This window comes from Centropristis striata, chromosome 23, assembly GCF_030273125.1.
Source record: "Centropristis striata isolate RG_2023a ecotype Rhode Island chromosome 23, C.striata_1.0, whole genome shotgun sequence".
Classification (NCBI taxonomy): domain Eukaryota; kingdom Metazoa; phylum Chordata; class Actinopteri; order Perciformes; family Serranidae; genus Centropristis; species Centropristis striata.
This window is the reverse complement of record NC_081539.1, coordinates 3,839,586-3,859,519: the sequence shown is the minus strand read 5'-3', so window position 1 is coordinate 3,859,519 and position 19,934 is coordinate 3,839,586. Positions and strand designations below refer to the sequence as shown.

The window sequence follows — 19,934 nt, the reverse complement described above, 5'->3', positions numbered from 1 at the left end:
AACTGCAACTTGGATGGTTGACAGAGGGCTACAACCACAAAAATCAATCAAATCAAAATCAAAATTATTTTGTTCATCCCAGAGGGGAAATTCAGTTAGTCTGGTAGAATCTCTGGAAGAATAAGACAGCCTGATGGATCTTTTGTATCATCTTACTACGGATGTCCAGAGATCTGAGCTTCCTTAAGAAAAAGAGGCGGCTCTGCCCCTTTTTGTAGAGAGCGTCTGTGTTTAGGGACCAGTCCAACTTATTATCCAGGTATACACCTAGATACTTAGAACTTGGCACCACCTCCATGTCCACCCCACAGGTATTCACTGGCTGAAGGGGGCTTGAACCTGTGGAAATCTCTGATCATTTCCTTAGTCTTTGAGGTGTTCAGTAGGAGATAGTTCTTGTGACTCCAGTCACTGAAGGCTTTTATCAGATCCCTATATTCAGATTCCTGTCCATTCCTGATACACGCCACAATAGCAGTGTCGTCCAAGTACTTCTGGATGTGGCAGGACTCAGAGTTGTATTTGAAGTCCGCTGAACAGGAGTGGAGCCAGTACAGTGCCTTGTGGAGCACCTGTGCTGCTCATTAATGTCCCAGAAACACAGTTCCCCAACCTGACAAGGCAAGGCGTCATTCTAGTCTTGATCTAACAAAATGTAAAACTCCCTCTTCATTTATGTCACAGTGAAGCTCTTCTCTTAAGACACAAAAATCTAAGCAAGAAATGAAAGAAAAGGATACGTAATCCACTGTATCAGATTTAACAGTGTTTTTAAGGCTTAACATGAAAGGATTTTTTAAGGTACACTAGTTTATAGCTCTACAGATGTGCAGTATATTTTCAAAAAATCAAGTGTGCAACATAATAGCAACATGGACATACATAAATTGAATAATATTTCTGAGTTCATGCATTTTAGGACTCCACTGTTACTGTAAACAAAATTGCATTGGTTCAAAAGGAAAAGGAAGTGTATCAAGCCTCAGTATTTGTCCCACTGACTCTCTTGGCAATGTTTGCTCATGTTTTTGCATGTTGTTGTTTGCAGTGCAATTATCGGTCGCTCGACAAAAGATTTCAAGACCTTCTTGTTCAGCTTTATCAAATTCATGCCACTTGTAAGTGTGTTGTTTTTTTTTTAACTTTTATTTTGTCACACTCTTAAGAGTGAAATCTAATTGCTATATGATATAAATCTTTTTTTCTCACACATCTGTAGTTAATGATTAGCTCATATTAGTTTGGTGCAGTTTTATTTAGTGTACATAGGAGATCTGATATGAAAACAGTCATTTATGTCTTCAACAGTGTAATTACTCATTTCCTGGTGATGGCGATTTATTTTTATTGAATCATTTCATGCACCTCAAAAACTCCATTTTGCATGGTCAAACATGAGCACTCAATCACTGCTATGCAAATGTATCTTTGTATGCTTCAATGTTAATTGATAAGGCTGGCTATATTCTACATTTATTTATTTGTCAACAAATGGCGTGGATAGACAAAAAACAACAAATCTGTGCTATTATGCACATTTCCCCTGTAATGTAAGACCTTGACACAAATGCTTTACATCCGTGCAAATTCTGTCATCAAAGAGGTTTTTCCACAGTAATCTACTGAAGGGGGGTGTGTATGGGCACTAACCCTAAAAACTCTGAGGTGCGAGCGAACCCCAGTCAAGCTAGATGTGGTATGTAATGTAATAATGCCCACAAACGTGATAAACCACAAACATAATAAAAATCTGCAGCTTTTAATGCAATAATCCCACAAACGTGATACATTTTCCACAAATGTAATAGCGGCTGCCTACTACAAACTTAACACGAGATTTCCCACAAATGTAATAACTATTACGTTTGCAGGGACTTATTACGTTCGTGGGGAAGTGAAAATCTTCAACTTTCAATGTTGTTATAAATTCCCACAAATGTAATAAAGCAAAGAATAATGGTTGTTGTTGTGCTGGTGGTTGTTGTTGTTTGTTTGCCTATACACACACTAGTTACCTTCGGTGCAAAATCCAGCTGCAACTCTGTGTGCAGCGCTCGCTCGCACGCTCTCTCGCTCGCTCTCCCGCTCGCTCGCGCTCTCTCTCGCTCGCTGTCTCTCAATCGCTCTCTCTCGCTCTCCCTCTCCCTCTCTCGCTCTCTCTCTTGCTGTCGCTCCCTCTCTCTCGCTCTCTCTCTAGCTCGCTGTCTCTCTCGCTCTCTCGATGGCTCTCTCTCGCTCTCTCTCGCTCTCTCTCGTTCACTCTCTCGATTGATCTCTCTCGATTGCTCGCTCTCTCGATTGCTCTATCTCTGTCGCTCCCTCCCTCTCTCTCTCTCTCTCTCGATCGCTCTATCTCTCGCTCCCTCTCTCTCTCGCTCTCTTGATCGCTCTCTCTCTCTCTCACACTCACACACACACACACCTCTGTCTGTGGTCCTGAACCAAGCGCAGAGCCAGCAGCTGGATTTTGCACCCACGGTCAGTATTAGTAGTGTGTGTATAGCCAAACATACAACAACAACAACCACCACCACAACAACCATCATTCTTTGCGTTATTACATTTGTTGGAACGTACTACAATATTGAAAGTTGAAGATTTTCACTTATCCACAAACCTAATAGTTATTACATTTGAGGGAAATGTCGTGGTCTCGTGATCATGGTCACATGTTTGGAAAGACATGGATGTAAACGGCAACTTGGCTAGGTTAACAACCTCAAGTCAGTAATTCTATTATTTTTAGTTATTATATTAAAATTGAGGTGTATCACACAGAAGAATAAAACATATCAGGCTTCATATACAACCACAGAACTTACTGGTAGTTCATTGTTCGTTTGTTGACAATAAGAAAAGCCTAGATCATCTCCAGCATCATTCTTTTAACTTTTAAGTTTGTATTGCTCTTGTGAAATCATACTTCTTCTGCTTTTGCATGTTTCTTTTATTCCCTTTCCTGTTCTTCTATTTGTAAAACAAATAATATTCACATTCTAAACCTCTCACTGTCACTGTGCAGCTGTATTGAGACAAATGGCTCCTAAAGAGAGATGTGTTCATGTGTTATGTGTGACTGGCTCATTCCAGATAGCCTTGGTCAACAACTTCCTCAAGTTGGGTCTGTACGAGCTGAAGCTGAGGTTCCGCGAGAGGCTCACAAAGAACTTGTACGACCAGTACCTGCAGTAAGTACGAGTCATCATAATTTCATCTTTTTCATTTATCAAACAAAACTATCGAACACTCCATGGTTCCATCTTTTCCTTAGTGACAATTTGCTGCTTTTCACAGTTTTATTTAATTCTGAATTGACCGTCTTTGGTCAGACAAAATAAAAGTTCTAAGACATTTTCAAATTTGTGATGATGGCCATTTTAAAGTGTTTTCAGAATAAATTACTGATTGTAAAAAATAAAAAAAAAATCAAGAGATTAATTGGTTAACATAACAATTGTTAGTTGCAGGACAAGATCTGTCTTTACACTACCCTTTTATTGGTGCCAACTGACAAAAAAAGAAGCAGATGGATAGATAGATGGTACAATAAAATACAATAGAATGAAATACTGAGGTAGAATAAATAAAAACAACAGTAGAAAAAAACACAGAATAGAACAAGGACACTTGAGAAGTTAAAAGAAGATCCGTTGGTAGGTAAGATGATGATATGATGGTAATAATGTTATTGTAATAATATTACAGTATATAATATAATAACAATAATAATAGGAATACATGAAAATAAGTAGAATGTGCAAAAGGACAAGAATATTTTAGGATATATAAGCAGGATGATTTTCAAGCAAGAACTTGAAATTCTAGACAAAAGACTTAAAGAGAAACATATGAAAGGCCACACCTCTCACGAGATATCACCAGATATACATATATATGCTAATGCCTGGGGACTAAATGTTTCCTAATAGATAAGGGATCCTTGAGGTTACCAAACGTACCTTTAACCAACATAAACGGCCTGCCAGCAAATAAAACATTGACAAATGAGAAGCTGCTGTTCTTTTCACCTTCAAATGTAACTTATGACACATAGCAGCCTGTTAGTCCTGTTAGTGCTTCACAACAGTAAAGGCAATGTGTTTTAAACTGGTGACATACCTGCATAACTCAAATGCTATAAAATGAGATGGAAGGAATCAAGGAAGATTAATAGAGAAGAAACGTGAAGTGATGTTACAAGATGTTCTAATCTACTCTGATTGGGACGCATTTATGTAAGGATCTATGTAGTGTTTAATGAAGGCACCGAGTCCAGGAGAGGAGTTTAAAGATGTAATTTTCTGAGCCCAGTGTCAGTTTAGAAAAGGCGGATCTACCTTTTATGGGCTGGTGACTGTCGGACAAAAAGGAAGACAGTTTTGTCGGCTCAGGATGATCGAACCATCGCTCTATTAACTGCAGGAAGTAGGCCTCATGTGGCAACGTTGATCTGATTTACATGAAATATTTCTAATGTGGTTTCCACTTTATACCTTGTGTGCAGATGGCACAAGGGACTAGATTCATAGTGATCCTGATCCGTCCCCCCCACTTTCAGCGACAAACATCACCGGTAAAACAGAGGATTAATGTTCCGTTAGTTAGATTATTTACATTGCAGCACACAAAGAGAGTCTGCCGGCTAATGGTGCGTTCAAGGTCTACGAATTTTCAACGTTGTTCCGAGCTCCAAGTTCAGACTTTTAGTCTTAATATAACACACCATAAGACGTTACGCTGAGAACGTTTTAGACCCGCCTTCGAAATAAAAGCAAACACATGTAGCTTTCAAAATAAGAGCACATGGATGTGTTCGCAGAATCCACCACAGAATTTACAAAAAGACTGTCAAAATAAGACGCCTTAAATAAAACCTAGAAGAACCCTTATTCTCTGTTAATATAACACATCATAAGGCGTTACGGTAAGAACGTGTTAGACCCGCCTTCAAAATAAAAGCAAACACATGTAGCTTTCAAAATAAGAGCATATAGATGTGTTAGCAGAATCCGCCACAGGATTTACAAAAAAAACTGTCAAAATATGACGCCTTAAATAAAACCTAGAAGAATCCTTATTCTCCTTTACAATAATTCATTAAAATGTGCAATGATTAAGATGGAATAGTGGCATTAGAATGTGAGAGAGGCACCAAATTTAGGCTTTTAGGACAAAAATGTTCAAGGTGGTGGAATTATACAAACATGACCAGCAGTACATCTGTCATGTAAAGCTGCAAGGATCAGATTATTTCTGCTTGCAGCTTGTTTTACTATTATTTGTACTCTTATGCTGTGGCTCAGTTGCGGTGACATGGAACAGGAAAGAAAGAATCCTGTTCCAATAACTGAAAATGATGTGCAGACACTGCTCAAAATATGGGACACATGATGGTGTTTTTCTAATTAACATCAGAAAAAAGCATTTTCTTCTGTTTTGTTTGAGCTTCCCCCTGTATTCTGCCCTTCAGAGGTTTCACTTACTACAAAATGGGAAACCTGGACAACCGGATAGCCAATGCAGACCAGCTGCTGACACAGGATGTGGAGAAGTTCTGCAACAGTGTGGTGGACCTGTACTCCAACCTCAGCAAGGTACCAACACACTCCACAGTTAACAAAACCAATGCTATGATTTGGATGGCAACCACTTCTGTTTCTTTAATCTTCTTGAGTTTGATCTCAGCTACTCCTAAACAGTTACTCAGTAAGATCTTGTAGTTTTATTTGTAACTCTGTTTTCTTTCTGCAGCCTCTGTTGGATATCGGTCTGTACATCTTCAAGCTGGCTAGTGCCATCGGTGTTCAGGTAAGGAAGTTGTTACTTGCATGTTGCCTTCAGTCTATGAAATACATTATAATAACACACCCAATTACATAAGATTTCCTGTTTTTTCCTAGATATTTTTTTTATTTTTTATTATACTTACTAGTGCAGTGCCCGTAGGAAGTATGTATTCATATAGTGGGAGATACAACATAAGAAGTGAATAAAGCTAAATCTCCGCTTAGCATGCTAAATATGACAAACATCAGCATTGATATATAAAGATTTTTATTTTTTTAAACTATATTGATACATGCGATATGGCCTAATTCCATATCACTTTTAAGAATATATCGATGCTTGTCCCTGCAGCCATTACACTGAGGAACAAGTCACAGCTGTGCTTTGCACAGGTGTTTATTTATTGTTGCTTTTATGCATGTGTTTACTATTTCTATATATACATTTTAACCTTTATCTATGTTTTTACAACCTAAACAAGTTTTATTTTATTTTGCTGTTTTATTTATTCATTTTATTTTTATTTTTATTTTGTTGCTATTCGTATTTTAGTTCACATCAACATCTAAGTATAGTCTGGACCTGTAAGAACTTTTAAATTTAATTTTTTATTTAATTTAATTTCTATTTAATTTGCCATTTCTTAACTCCCACTGTCTTAAATTGAATGATGTGTTATATGTGCCTCTTTTGTGTGTGTGTGTGTGTGTGTGTGTGTGTGTGTGTGTGTGTGTGTGTGTGTGTGTGTGTGTGTGTGTGTGTGTGTGTGTGTGTGTGTGTGTGTGTGTGTGTGTGTGTGTGTGTGTGTGTGTGTGTGTGTGTGTGTGTGTGTGTGTGTGTGTGTGTGTGTGGGTTGTCAAAAGTATCGATACAAAAACCGTATCCGGATACGATACTCATTTTCAAAAATATCAATACCTAGCCAAGGAATGAACACTTAAGTTAAGTTATTGTTAGTTTTTTATCAAGCTTGCCTAATATTGTGCACAGCATACAACCTCAAAATATTGTTCTAATTGTTGTTGTTTATTGTATTTATTTATTTTTTGCACTACCTCAGACCTGAAGCTTGTTATCATAGTTGCAGTTTCTTTTTGCACAACTGTTTTTTATTATAAATATTTAACCTTTGGTTCTGTTCATTTTTACATGTTGTATTTTTCTTGTTAATAAAAATATTTCTGTTAAATTTTGTGGTCTTTGTTTTTATCCTTGTGGTGTCGAAAATGGTATCGAGTATCGAGTTGAAAACTTTAGTATTGTGACAACCCTAATGTGTGTGTATGAGGACTCTATACTGCAAACAAAATCTACCTCTGGGTACAAATAAAGTAACTGGAACTTGAAGTTGCCCCCGCGACCCGGCCCCGGATATGCGGGGGAAATGGATGGGTGGATGGATATATTGCCCAGCCCTAATGGAGACCTGTGTTTATTTGTCAACTTGATGAATAAAAGTGACTTATTGTCTCTGTTGTATCATCCTCTCCAGGGTCCAGGCATCATGATGGCCTACTTGCTGATCTCAGGTCTGTTCCTGACCAGACTGAGGAGGCCGATAGGCAAGATGACGGTGACGGAGCAGCGCTACGAGGGAGAGTACCGCTACGTCAACTCTCGCCTCATCACCAACAGGTAAACACTCTAAACATCAACAGATCAAACCTTATTACTGTACAGACGTTTACTCCAAAATCACACTGATGTTTTTTCCGTTCTTGCAGTGAGGAGATTGCCTTCTACAACGGGAACATGAGGGAAAAACAGACTATTTACTCCACGTTTAAGAAGCTGGTGAGTAACAGTTAAGGAGTGTTTCTAACAGGCTGAGAAGTCAGAGACAACCAAGGGAGCCGCATTAATCATTTACAGTAGAATGACTTGCTAGATTTGAAGTTACATACTGCCTCATACAATCAGTCTATACTGCAAACTGCTGCTACTAAATGAACCATTAACTATGATTATACCAACAGACTGTTTACACCAGGGGTCTCAAACTTTGGTCATTTTTTTTAGTCATTGTGTGTCTTTTCTTTTGGTCATTTTGTGTCTTTTTTTGTCATTTTGTGTCTTTTTTTGGTCATTTTGTGTCTTTTTTTGGTCATTTTGTGTCTTTTTTTTTTTGTCATTTTGTGTCTTTTTTTGGTCATTTTGTGTCTTTTTTTGTCATTTTGTGTCTTTTTTTTTGACATTTTTTATCTTTTTTTGGTCATTTTGTGTCTTTTTTTGTTTGTCATTTTGTGACACTGGAAAGTTTTTCTTCATAATGTATGTTTTCCTAACTTGAGTATTTATTTTGTCCTCCAGGTGGACCACTTGCATAACTTTATCTTCTTCCGTTTTTCCATGGGGTTTGTGGACAGCATAATAGCCAAGTGTAAGTAGATAAATGTCTTTCATTGATTTCATATCATTCCAGATACCGGGTCTCCAGAAAGTATTCACAGCGCTTCACTTGAGATGACCTCATGATATGATAATAATCAGTATGCTCTGTATGAGAAGCACACTAGATCCTAAGTACACATTAAATATGATAACAGCAGCTCATACAGCATCCGGAGAGGGAATTCTGTGACAATTAAACTACGTAATCCTGCCTGGCGTGTTTAAAAAGTGCATGAAACATAATCTGCAGCCTTAAATCCATTTCACAGCATCAATGTGGCAATAACTGTCTGACATTTAAAATCCAGTTATAAGTGACTCAGCAGCATATGACTCCCTCTGTCCCTCACACCAGACAAGGAAAAATATTCTTAACCCTTTGATGCACAACATGGGTCTAAAGTGACCCGATATGTATGAGGTTTTATCTTCTATATCTTTGTAATAAATCATTTTCTTCATTCAGTATTCCAGGTTTTCCTCAATTAGTTTGTTTTTGATCATCATACATCCTAATTTTATGTTTTCCTTGATTTATTTTTGAATAAAATCCCTTTTTGTGTCACTACTCTTCTAATGAGTGAAAAATGACCCATATCCATGTTTTAGCTAAGTAGCTCGCCAAGCTAACTACTTAGCTAACTTCGTGGCTAAGTATTTAGCTAAGTAGCCTGCTAAGCTAACTACTTAGCTAACTTCTTGGCTCAGTAGCTTTCGTAAGCTAACTACTTAGCTAACTTCTTGGCTCAGTAGCTTGCTAAGCTAACTACTTAGCTAACTTCTTGGCTAAGTATTTAGCTAAGTAGCTTGCTAAGCTAACTAATTAGCAAATTGCTTGCTACTTATCTATCTTCTTGGCTAAGTAGTTAGCTTAGCAAGCTACTTAACCAAGTAGTTAGCTATGTAATAATACAAAAACTTTTTTTCTTCATAAAGTATGAGAGGCAAAATGGAAATAATGATCTGTTGTTATCAAAAACAAGATATTTAAAGAATACCTGGAATATTCAATCAAAAATAAGTTGATATCAAAAGATAGAGCACAGAAACACACAGCAGCATTAAATAACATGGGGAATGAATGAGGGTCATTTTTGACCCATGTTGTGCATCAAAGGGTTAAGAAACCATTCAGAGAGTAAAGGGTCATTCTGTAAAATGTGCCTTACTGCAGGAAGTCAAATGTTTCTTGTTTCTGTGCAGATGTGGCCACCGTAGTGGGTTACCTGGTGGTCAGCCGCCCATTCCTAAACCTGTCAGACCCCCGACACCTGAAGAGCACACACTCTGAGCTGCTGGAGGTCAGAGAAGTCACTCACACATTCATTCATTCTTCTACTTCTTGTACTCAATCCTAATCTTGTGATGTTCTTGACCTCTGTGTCCTGCAGGACTACTACCAGAGTGGGAGGATGCTGCTGAGGATGTCCCAGGCTCTGGGCAGGATCGTCCTGGCTGGGAGAGAGATGACTCGCCTCTCAGGGTAAGAGTCTGTTTCAGAATGTGTGGAGCCCCTTCAATGGGACGCATACACTTAGAGCAGGGGTCTCAAACTCTATTACCTGGGGGCCGCTGGAGGCAGTATCAAAATGACCAAAAAAAGACACAAAATGACCCAAACAAGAAACTAAGTGACTGAAAAAACACAAAATTACTGAAAAAACACTAAATTGCTTAAAAAAAAGACACAAAATGACCCAAAAAAGACACAAAATGACTGAAAAAACACAAAATTACTTAGAAAAAGACACAAAATGACCCAAAAAACCCACAAAATGACTGAAAAAACAATAAATTACTTTAAAAAAAAAAAACACAAAATGACCAAAAAATACAAAAAAATTACAAAAAAAGACACAATTATTTTAAAAAAGACACAAAATGACCAAAATAAGACACAGAATTACCAAAAAGACACAAAATTATTTAAAAAAGACACACAATTATTTAAAAAAAAGACACAAAATTACCCAAAAAAGTAAATAAAGGGACCTTCCACACACAACACGGTAAAGTGCCATTCATATGAAACTCACATTAAACTTTCATATCAAGGTGGGGGCCACAAAATATCGTCACGAGGGCCGTAATTGGCCCGCGGGCCGCAAGTTTGAGACCCGTGCTCTAAATTGTAATATATGTTTGATTGAGACCTGCCATTAAATCAAATTGTCTTGAAGAAGATTTTTTACTAGTGATTGAGACCATAGTGTTGTCTTAAAAAAAGAAAAGAAGTTTTCTCATTTTGCATTGAAATTAATGGACAGAAATGTTTTTGCAGCCAAACTTAGCGCCCCCTGCTGGAATTTTTCTGTAGCATGCAGCTTAAGGCACTTCCTGTTTGCCTCCCTGCTCAGACCAGGAGGTTGCCGCCTGGTTTCTGATCAATTGAAATGCTGATGTGTTGATTTTTCTTATTGTTTACGTCGTCCACAGATTCACGTCTCGTATCACTGAACTGATAACAGTCCTGAAGGAACTCAACGCTGGCAAATATGAGCGCACCATGGTCTCCAACCAGGAGAAAGGTACACACGACTCCTCATGGCAAAGAAATACGTGACGAAAATGAGTCAAATAACTGAAGTTGTGCAGCCAAACAGTGAATAATAATAAGTGTTTTATTTATTCCTCTCACTAAAGAATCAGACAGTGAAGAGAAAGTCCAACTGGTGCCTGGAAACGGTCACATTATCAACAGAGATAACATCATCAAGTACGTCCATTTTTCTGCACTTCAATATTAAACTGCATAGTTCTTTTAAATTAATTTCATGAGCTGAGCTTTAAAGCAACATGTGTTTATTTTTCAGATTTGACCACACCCCTCTAGCAACACCCAACGGAGACGTTTTGATCAAAGATCTCACATTTGAGGTAAATTCATCGTCATTACCAGGACAGGCTCGCTGTGATTGACTGATTTAGTGATTGGATACTGACCGTATTTCCTCAATTTAAAGCCGGGCCCCTATTAATGACCGGCCTCATTTAGTAACCGGGTGTAAAAGCAATTTTTAATATAAAAGCCGGCCTCTTTTATAAGCCGGGTGTCTTACCGGTGTTATGTCAAAGTCTGTTCCCCCGTCGATATGTGTCCCCCTTACCTTAACCTGCACCAACCTGACCCCTGACCCCAACCAGTCCTCCTTTAAGTTGTTAACATGAGCCCAAGTTTACCTTAATTATTAAAAAAGATACAAAATTACTGAAAAAAACACTAAATTACTTAAAAAAAGACACAAAATGACCAAAAAAAGACACAAAATTACATAAAAAAACTAAATTACTTAAAGAAGAAACCAAATTACCAAAAAAGACACAAAATGACCCAAAAAAGACACAAAATTATTTAAAAAGACACAAAATTATTTAAAAAAAAACCCAACCAGTCCTCCTTTAAGTTGTTAACATGAGCCCAAGTTTACCTTAACCCCAAACAGTTCTCTCTACAAGGCCTAACCTTAAATTTAAATCCTAACTCTAACACAGAATTACTTAAAAAAGACAAAAGGCCAAAAAAAGACACAAATTGACAAAAAAATACACAGAATTACCAAAAAAGACACACATTATTTAAAAAAAGACACAAAATTACCTAAAAAAAGACACAAAATTACCAAAAAAAGACACAAAATTACAAAAAAAGACACAATTGACAAAAAAATACACAGAATTACCAAAAAAGACACAAAATTATTTTAAAAAGACACAAAATTACCCAAAAAAGACACAAAATTACAGATAAAAAACTAAATTACTTAAAGAAGAAACAAAATGACCAAAAAAGACATAAAATGACCAAAAAAAGACACAAAATTATTTTTAAAAAGACACAAAATTATCCGGGTAACTGGCTACAATGCGCTGTGTAAAACACTCTAAAAAGTGCCGGTCAGAGCTGCTCTGATTTTCTTTTTTTTTAATAAAAACCTCCTTCAAATAAAAGCCTGCCCCTATTATTAGCCGGGTCCCAAACTGATGCTTTATTAATAGAAGCCCCGGCTACTATTAGCTACTATCTGAGGAAATACGGTACATCAAGTTATTGGTGTGAAATGTTAAGTTGAATTCTTGTTTTGAATGCAGATATGCAGGATTTTACAGACATTAGTTAAACTGAGTGATAGCAGAACTGTTTCTGCATGCTGTGTGGTGATTGTTTGTGTCTGTGCAGGTGAAATCTGGTACCAACGTTCTGGTCTGTGGACCAAACGGCTGTGGGAAGAGCTCTTTGTTCAGAGTCCTCGGAGAGGTGAGGAACACTCAATGTTGGCTACAGTTCATTATTCTGGTCTGTAGAGTCATTTATACACTGCTCCTAAAAAGTTTGGGATATTTGACTTTTGGGTGAAATTGATGGAAAATGTAAAAAAGTTAATACGACAGTAATATTATATTATATCATTATAGTAGGGCATTTAAGTAGAAGCATGCAGTTGGTAATTTCTTCATCTCAAACAATTTATTGAAACAAAAGCTAACAAAAAATGTCAATGTCTCAGCAACTTCCAAGGTTATTATAGTTAACGAAAACTCACGAAATAACGAAAACTAGAATTGGAAAGAAAACATTTTCGTTTATAAATCATTTTATGAATATAAATCCCTAACTTTTTGTGAGTAGTGTATATATGTATATTTTCTAAATATGTTTGTTTTTGTCTTTGATATATAAATCAGTTCTGTATGTTGTTTTTTCAAAGCTGTGGCCTCTGTTTGGAGGAAACCTGACCAAACCTGAGAGAGGGAAGCTCTTCTATGTTCCACAGGTAAACATTCCTCCTGCTCACCACAAACAACAGCAAGAAATCCATATCCAATATAAATTCAAGTATAAATAAACATTTTTAAAATATACAGGTGCATCTCAATACATTAGAAAATTATGTAAAAGTCCCATGTTGCATTGCGACACTCCCACATGTATTCTCATTTGGTGTCTTTTTGTGTCTTTTTTTTGGTCATTTTGTGTCTTTTTTGGTCATTTTGTGTCTTTTTTGAGTCATTTTGTGTCTTTTTTTGGTCTTTTTTAGGCAATTTTGTGTCTTTTTTGGGTCATTTTGTGTCTTTTTTGGTCTTTTTTAGGTAATTTTGTGTCTTTTTTGGGTCATTTTGTGTCTTTTTTTTTCTTTTTTAGGTAATTTTGTGTCTTTTTTGGGTCATTTTGTCTTTTTTAAGTAATTTTGTGTCTTTTTTAAGTAATTTTGTGTCTTTTTTTTGTTAATTTTTTGTGTCATTTTGTAAATAAACTTTCTATGATATTCTGATTTATTGAGATGCACCTGTGGTACACCTACACATGAATACACAGAGGTAACAACTAGTAACTAAAATGTCTAATCACTTTAAATGGATGTTTAAATGAACGTTTTTTTTCTGTTAAATCTAAAAATAAAAAAAAACGGCAGGTAAATAAAGTGGAGTAAAAGTATGGAATTAAATAATATATACATTAGACAAGTATTTATTACTGTTAATGTAATATATTTGTTTTTTTTAAAGGGGGACGTGACAAAAATAGAAATAATTTTTTTTTAATTGCACAAAATTACAGCAGCATCAAAAATGAAAACACCAAGCACACCATATGGATATCTATGATATTCTGATTTATTGAGATGCACCTGTAGGAGTCAACAACTGGAGTGTTAAACATTGTAATAATTAATGTAAACCTGTTCTGTTATGTCCAGAGACCCTATATGACTCTGGGTTCTCTGAGGGACCAGGTGATTTACCCGGATACAGCTGATGAGCAGAGGAGGAAAGGGATCTCTGATCAGGTACCAACACACACACACACTCAGAGCACTAAACACTCTATGTGCTTCTACTGACATGCATCATGTTGTGTGTGTGTCCAGGTGTTGAAGGAGTACCTGGACAACGTCCAGCTGGGACACATCCTGGACCGGGAGGGCAGCTGGGACTCCATCCAGGACTGGATGGACGTCCTCAGTGGAGGAGAGAAGCAGAGGATGGCTGTAAGGACTCTACCTCACTGCTTGATTTCTCTTTTAACCCATTTAGGCCTTGAAAAAACGCCTGGAAAACCTCTGGGCGATTTTAAAATAACCCCCTAAAACCTGAAGGTTTTTTTTGTCATTTTATGTCCTTTTTTTGTAATTTTGTGTCTTTTTTTTCCTCGTAAGTTTGTGTCTTTTTTTGGTAATTCTGTCTGTCTGTCTTTTTTTTTTTTTATTTATTTTTTTTTAAGTAATTTTGTGTCTTTTTGGTAATTTTGTGTCTTTTTTTAGTAATTTTGTGTCTTTTTTTGGTGATTTTATGTGTCTTTTTTTAGTAATTCTGTGTCCCCTAAAACCTGAAGGGTTTTTTTTGTAATTTTATGTCTTTTTTTGGTAATTCTGGTTTTTTTTTTAAAATAATTCTGTGTCTTTTTTTAACCCATTTAGGCCTAAAACTCCTGAAAAAAATGCCTGTAAAACCAATGGGCGATTTTAAAATAACCCCCTAAAACCTGAAGGGTTTTTTTTTTCATTTTATGTATTTTTTTCAGTAATTTTGTGTCTTTTTTAATAATTTTGTGTCTTTTTTTAGTAATTTTGTGTCTTTTTTTTGGTAATTCTGTGTCTTTTTTTGTTGTTGTAATTTTATGTCCTTTTTTTGGTAATTTTGTGTCTTTTTTTAACCCATTTAGGCCTAAAACTCCTGAAAAAAAGCCTGTAAAACCTCTGGGCGATTTTAAAATAACCCCCTAAAACCTGAAGTTTTTTTTTAGTAATTTTGTGTCTTTTTTTGGTCATTTTGTGTCTTTTTTTTTTAACCCATTAGTCATTTTATGTCCTTTTTGTAATTCTGTGTCTTTTTTTGTAATTCTGTCTTTTTTTAGTAACTCTGTGTCTTTTTGGTAATTCTGTGTCTTTTTTAAATAATTCTGTCTTTTTTTTAACCCGTTTAGGCCTAAAACTCCTGAAAAAAATGCCTGTAAAACCTCTAGGCGATTTTAAAATAACCCCCTAAAACCTGAAGTTTTTTAAAAATAATTTTGTGTCTTTTTAGTAACTTTGTGTCCTTTTTTTTTTTGGTCAATTTGTGTCTTTTTGTGGTCATTTTTTTTGTCATTTTGTGGTCAACTTCAGTCCTTTTTTGCTTAATTGTAATTTTGTGTCTTTTTTGGGTAATTTTGTGTCTTTTTTTTTTTTTTTTTTTTTTTTTTTTACCCATTTAGGCCTAAAACACCTGTAAAAAATGCCTGTAAAACCTCTGGGTGATTTTAAAGTAACCCCCTTAACCCCCCTAGAAAGCAATTGTGAACAGAACATTTAAGTTGCTTTTTTAACTTTTTCTGAATTTATGATGCATGTGCATGTGTGGATTGTAGAGACACAATGCATTTGAACGTTCAGATTTTTAAGACAACATCATTTCATATTTCAGCATTTTTCTTAGCAATGCTTTGTGATTAATTCAAGCATGAGAATTTCCACTGAAGACGCAACACCAGGCCCGTGTTGTTGGAGGAAAAGGAGCCACTGGAGAACCAGAACACCATCTGTCAGCTCGCTGCAGTAAAATTAGATGTTTTCTAAAGAAATCTGGCTGTGGTGCTCATGGAAAAATCACTCCTGCTTCTGACCCCAGGGGCTGCCAAAATCAACCCAAAATGACATTTTCTTGTAGCAACTTTAAGAAGATCAAATCCCCACAGACCTTTAAATCTGTCAGCAGCACAGAGGAGGACTAGACCAGACTAGACTAGTCCCACTCAGACTGGATTCATGGCTTTTTCTTGACTTTCCATTCAGGAATAATTCAGTCTGCAGATGATAAGAGTTTCTGTTTTTTGTTTTTTTCTCTGCAGATGGCCAGACTGTTTTACCACAAGCCCCAGTTCGCCATTCTAGATGAGTGCACCAGCGCAGTGAGTGTAGATGTGGAAGATTACATCTACAGCCACTGCAGGACGGTACGACACACACACACACACACACACACACACACACACATACACACAGTGTTGTACTTCTGTCTTTGTGAGGACCCTCAGTGTAACAGTGAATTCCCTTGCAAGGTTATAATAGTTTTGAATTTTTCATTCATTTTAGTGCAAATTTTGTTGTGAATTTTTGTTTTCAATTTCAGTTATTTTTAATCAGTTTTTAGAGTGAGTTTGATAGTTTTAGTTTAGTATTTATTTCATGAAATGCTTTAGTTTTAGTTTTTATTAGTTGTAGTTTGTTGTAATGGGGTATTTGTTGGGTGGGAGATTAAAAGAGGTCACAGTAAATTTTGCCTTTATTTCCTTTGCTTTATGCATCTTCATTATGTATGAAAAAAAGTTGACAAAGATGAAAACGAAGGACATTTTCACTATAATTTTAGTTAGTTCTGTAACCACACAATACAGTTTCAGTTAATTATCATTATCATGTAACCTTTAACCCTTAAAACAAAGACTGAAATCTCAAAAAAGCCTTTAAAGAAGTGAGGACCGGCCGAAATGTCCTCACTTTGCAAAAATGTCCTCACTCTGTTGGTTAAAAACATGTTCTGGTCCTCACTATGTAGGAAGTACAAGAACACACACACACACACACACACACACACACACACAGTCCATCTCTGAACTAGACCAGCTGAAACTTTAATGGTGTAATAGATAATCGTGTCTGTGATGGATACTAAAAGTTAGTATGCTTTTGTGCTGGTTATAACTTTATTGACACGTTGCCGTGGATACGCATTGTTCTGCTTCTCTCCTGATGACGGCTCGCCTTGTTAGTGACCTGTCAATCAAAGGTAGCCCCGCCCCAAATCAAACGATTCTTTATCTTCTATTTTCTTCTAAATGGGGCCATTATTTACACTATTAACATCAGATTGTCTTGAAGAAGATTTTTTACTAGTGATTGAGACCATAGTGTTGTCCTGAAAAAAAAAAAATCTGAGGTAATAAATCAAGTGAGAAGTTTTCTTATTTTGCATTAAAATGAATGGACATAAATGATTTTGCAGCCAAACTTAGCGCCCCCTGCTGGAATTTTTTTTCCATTTATAGTCGGATTAAGGCGATAATTAGTTTTTTGTTTTTTTCAAGTGTCATGTAAACGTACTGAGTGACTTAGATGTTGGTAGTTTTCTACTTCTTTTAGTCAAGTCTTCTAGTCTTCTCGTAGGTTTCTACCTTTTGTACTAATTTTTTGTACTAATTGTGTGTCCTTTGATCCACAGGTGGGCATCACCTTGTTCACAGTGTCCCACAGAAAATCTCTGTGGAAACACCACGAGGTACTGACTCAAAGTTTACTTTTCACAAAATAAATCCTCAGAATTTAACAGCCATATTAATTCTGTCATTTCGATGCCAGTTAATTCTCATTCTCTTGTTTTTGTCATGAAAGTTTCCTTCTCTGAGTAGATTTTAAGTGTATTTTTACCAGACTTTCTGACCTTTTCCCCCCTCTCTGTTTTTTTTTTTTATCTCTCTCACTGAAGTTTTATCTCCACATGGACGGGAGAGGGAACTACGAGTTCAAGCCCATCACAGAGGAAACGAATGAGTTTGGCTCGTAACTGAACGCTGCCGTCAGCAACTGATGCACTGCTCTGATAACAGTCCATTACGCCTTTGCACAAGTTCTAGCTAGAAAACAATGTTTTTAATCATTTGTTTCATTTATTACTTGTTTTTCCTTTAGTTTCTATTGAAATGATTACTTAAGTCCTGTTTATTAATTATTAATTTGTCCAGTGCTATTATGAGAAGAAACTTGTTTGAGTCCAGGTGGAAGTATTCTACAGTGCTTTAATCATGTCAGCACATGATTCACAGTCATATCTTCACTAGAAAGAGAGAGACACACCTGTAGATATCACACTAGTCTTTGAGGCTCCATGTCACCATGAACTGTGTCCTATGTGTCCACATATGGAAAAATGTATGGCCAACATGATTCCTAGACGTCCCAAGTGATGTTTTCTGGCTGTGTGTTGTCTCTCCGAAGCTAATAGAAGCTAACGGAAGCTAATATAAGCTAACGGAAGCCAACAGAAGCTTATAGAAGCCAACAGAAGCTTATAGAAGCGAACTGAAGCTAATAGAAGCTAACAGAAGCTGATAGAAGCTAATGAAAGCCAACAGAAGCTTATAGAAGCGAACAGAAGCTAAAACAAGCTAACTGAAGCTAAAAGATGCTAACAGAAAGCTAATAGAAGCTAACGGAAGCCGATAGAAGCTAATGAAAGCGAACAGAAGCTAACGGAAGCTAATAGAAGCCAACAGACGCTTATAGGAGTGAACTGAAGCTAATAGAAGCTAACGGAAGCTAATGAAAGCCAACAGAAGCTTATAGAAGCTAACGGAAGCTAATAGAAGCTAACTGAAGCTAAAAGATGCTAACAGAAAGCTAATAGAAGCTAACGGAAGCTGATAGAAGCTAATGGAAGCCAACAGAAGCAAACAGAAGCAAACAGAAGCTAACGGAAGCTAACTGAAGCTAACGGAAGCTAACTGAAGCTAAAAGAAAGCTAATAGAAGCTAACGGAAGCTAATAGCAGTGAAGGCTGGGGATGATTTCCAGTGGGGGTTTATTTTAATCTCCTCAAAATAACAAAAGTGTGCTTCTTCTTTTCTTCTTCTTCTTCTTATTGACTGTTATTTCCAAGGAAACTGTTAATTATTTTGTCTCCTCAAAATATCAAGTTATCATACGGTTACAGCGATGAAGGCCTACTTGCTTCCTCTGTCACGTTTTCACTGTTCGGTCCTGACTCTTCCTCCGTGATGATAGAAATAATCCATTAGATATTCCCGAAAGTTAAACACTGTAATTCTGAGAAAATGACTCATGGGTATCATCACCAGGAAACACTTTGATGTCTCCAACGGTTAATGGGTTTGCACTCATATTTCCTTTTTCCCAGTCAGATCGACCACTCAAGGCTCTTTTACACTACAGATTATTTACTCACACTTTGGAGTTGTATAGGGAGAAATGAAACTGGTAACTCTGGGACAAAATAAGTCGTAATCTGTGTTCAAAGAAAATATTGGACCCATTTTTTTTATTCATGAACCCTGAATCCTGTCCTCCCTTTCATTATCTCCATTGGAATCAAACACAAAATCCTGCTGTGAGTCTCCAAAGGCTTTAACTAAATCCACATGACACAGATACAGGAAGTTAGTGGCCAGAAAGACTTTTCCCATAGGCTTATATTGGTTAAAAAAAATAAATAAAAAATATGGATTCTGCCCAAATGCTCCTGGTGTGTGCTCAGCCGGACAGAATGGGACAAAATTAAGTTGTTTTATTATTGTTCACTACCTGTTTAGCCTTTCGGCAGGTACAGGCCACATGTGTTTGTCTCCTATTTAGTCCTTGCAAAAAGCTAAAGACAGGAGCTTCACTGCTTCATTTCTTATCTCCGTTAGAATCAGAAACACTGGACCGGAGCCGCCTTACGAAAGGAAAGTAGAGGATTTTTTTCCTACGATTCATCACAGTAGCAACTTTTCAAGTAGCGCACCATTCTGCCGTTCATAATCAGTTTAATAACCAAAACTGAAAATTTTGTCTTTTAAGAAAAAAAAATCATGAGATGTTTATTGCCTGATTATGTTAATTCAACTTATTTAAAACTGATAAATGAATGATGACAAGTACAGTTTTTAGACCTAACACATTATACTTTACATAAATGTAACAGGAAGTTGTTGTTGGGATTAATGCCAATAAAGAAGAGTGGACAGGAGAATGAGAGGCCATTCTCAGTATGACAGTATGGTAAAG

The 19,934-nt window shown here is 36.6% G+C and overlaps 1 protein-coding gene across 1 annotated transcript in view; it reads left to right on the top strand.

Annotated features, from left to right (window-relative positions):
• The window catches only part of abcd3a (ATP-binding cassette, sub-family D (ALD), member 3a), a 30,272-nt gene extending 12,157 nt beyond the window's left edge, over window positions 1–18,115 (top strand). Inside the window, exons 5-23 of the mRNA XM_059327092.1 lie at window positions 1,049–1,118; window positions 3,091–3,188; window positions 5,471–5,594; window positions 5,752–5,808; window positions 7,280–7,422; window positions 7,512–7,581; window positions 8,098–8,167; window positions 9,382–9,479; window positions 9,570–9,661; window positions 10,615–10,706; window positions 10,822–10,894; window positions 10,992–11,055; window positions 12,356–12,433; window positions 12,885–12,950; window positions 13,875–13,964; window positions 14,046–14,165; window positions 16,004–16,108; window positions 17,374–17,430; window positions 17,638–18,115. Of these exons, the coding sequence (XP_059183075.1) occupies window positions 1,049–1,118; window positions 3,091–3,188; window positions 5,471–5,594; window positions 5,752–5,808; window positions 7,280–7,422; window positions 7,512–7,581; window positions 8,098–8,167; window positions 9,382–9,479; window positions 9,570–9,661; window positions 10,615–10,706; window positions 10,822–10,894; window positions 10,992–11,055; window positions 12,356–12,433; window positions 12,885–12,950; window positions 13,875–13,964; window positions 14,046–14,165; window positions 16,004–16,108; window positions 17,374–17,430; window positions 17,638–17,715 (1,645 nt within the window). The 3' untranslated portion in view covers window positions 17,716–18,115. The remainder of the gene's footprint in view (window positions 1–1,048; window positions 1,119–3,090; window positions 3,189–5,470; window positions 5,595–5,751; window positions 5,809–7,279; window positions 7,423–7,511; window positions 7,582–8,097; window positions 8,168–9,381; window positions 9,480–9,569; window positions 9,662–10,614; window positions 10,707–10,821; window positions 10,895–10,991; window positions 11,056–12,355; window positions 12,434–12,884; window positions 12,951–13,874; window positions 13,965–14,045; window positions 14,166–16,003; window positions 16,109–17,373; window positions 17,431–17,637) is intronic.
• Window positions 18,116–19,934: the final 1,819 nt, after the last annotated feature.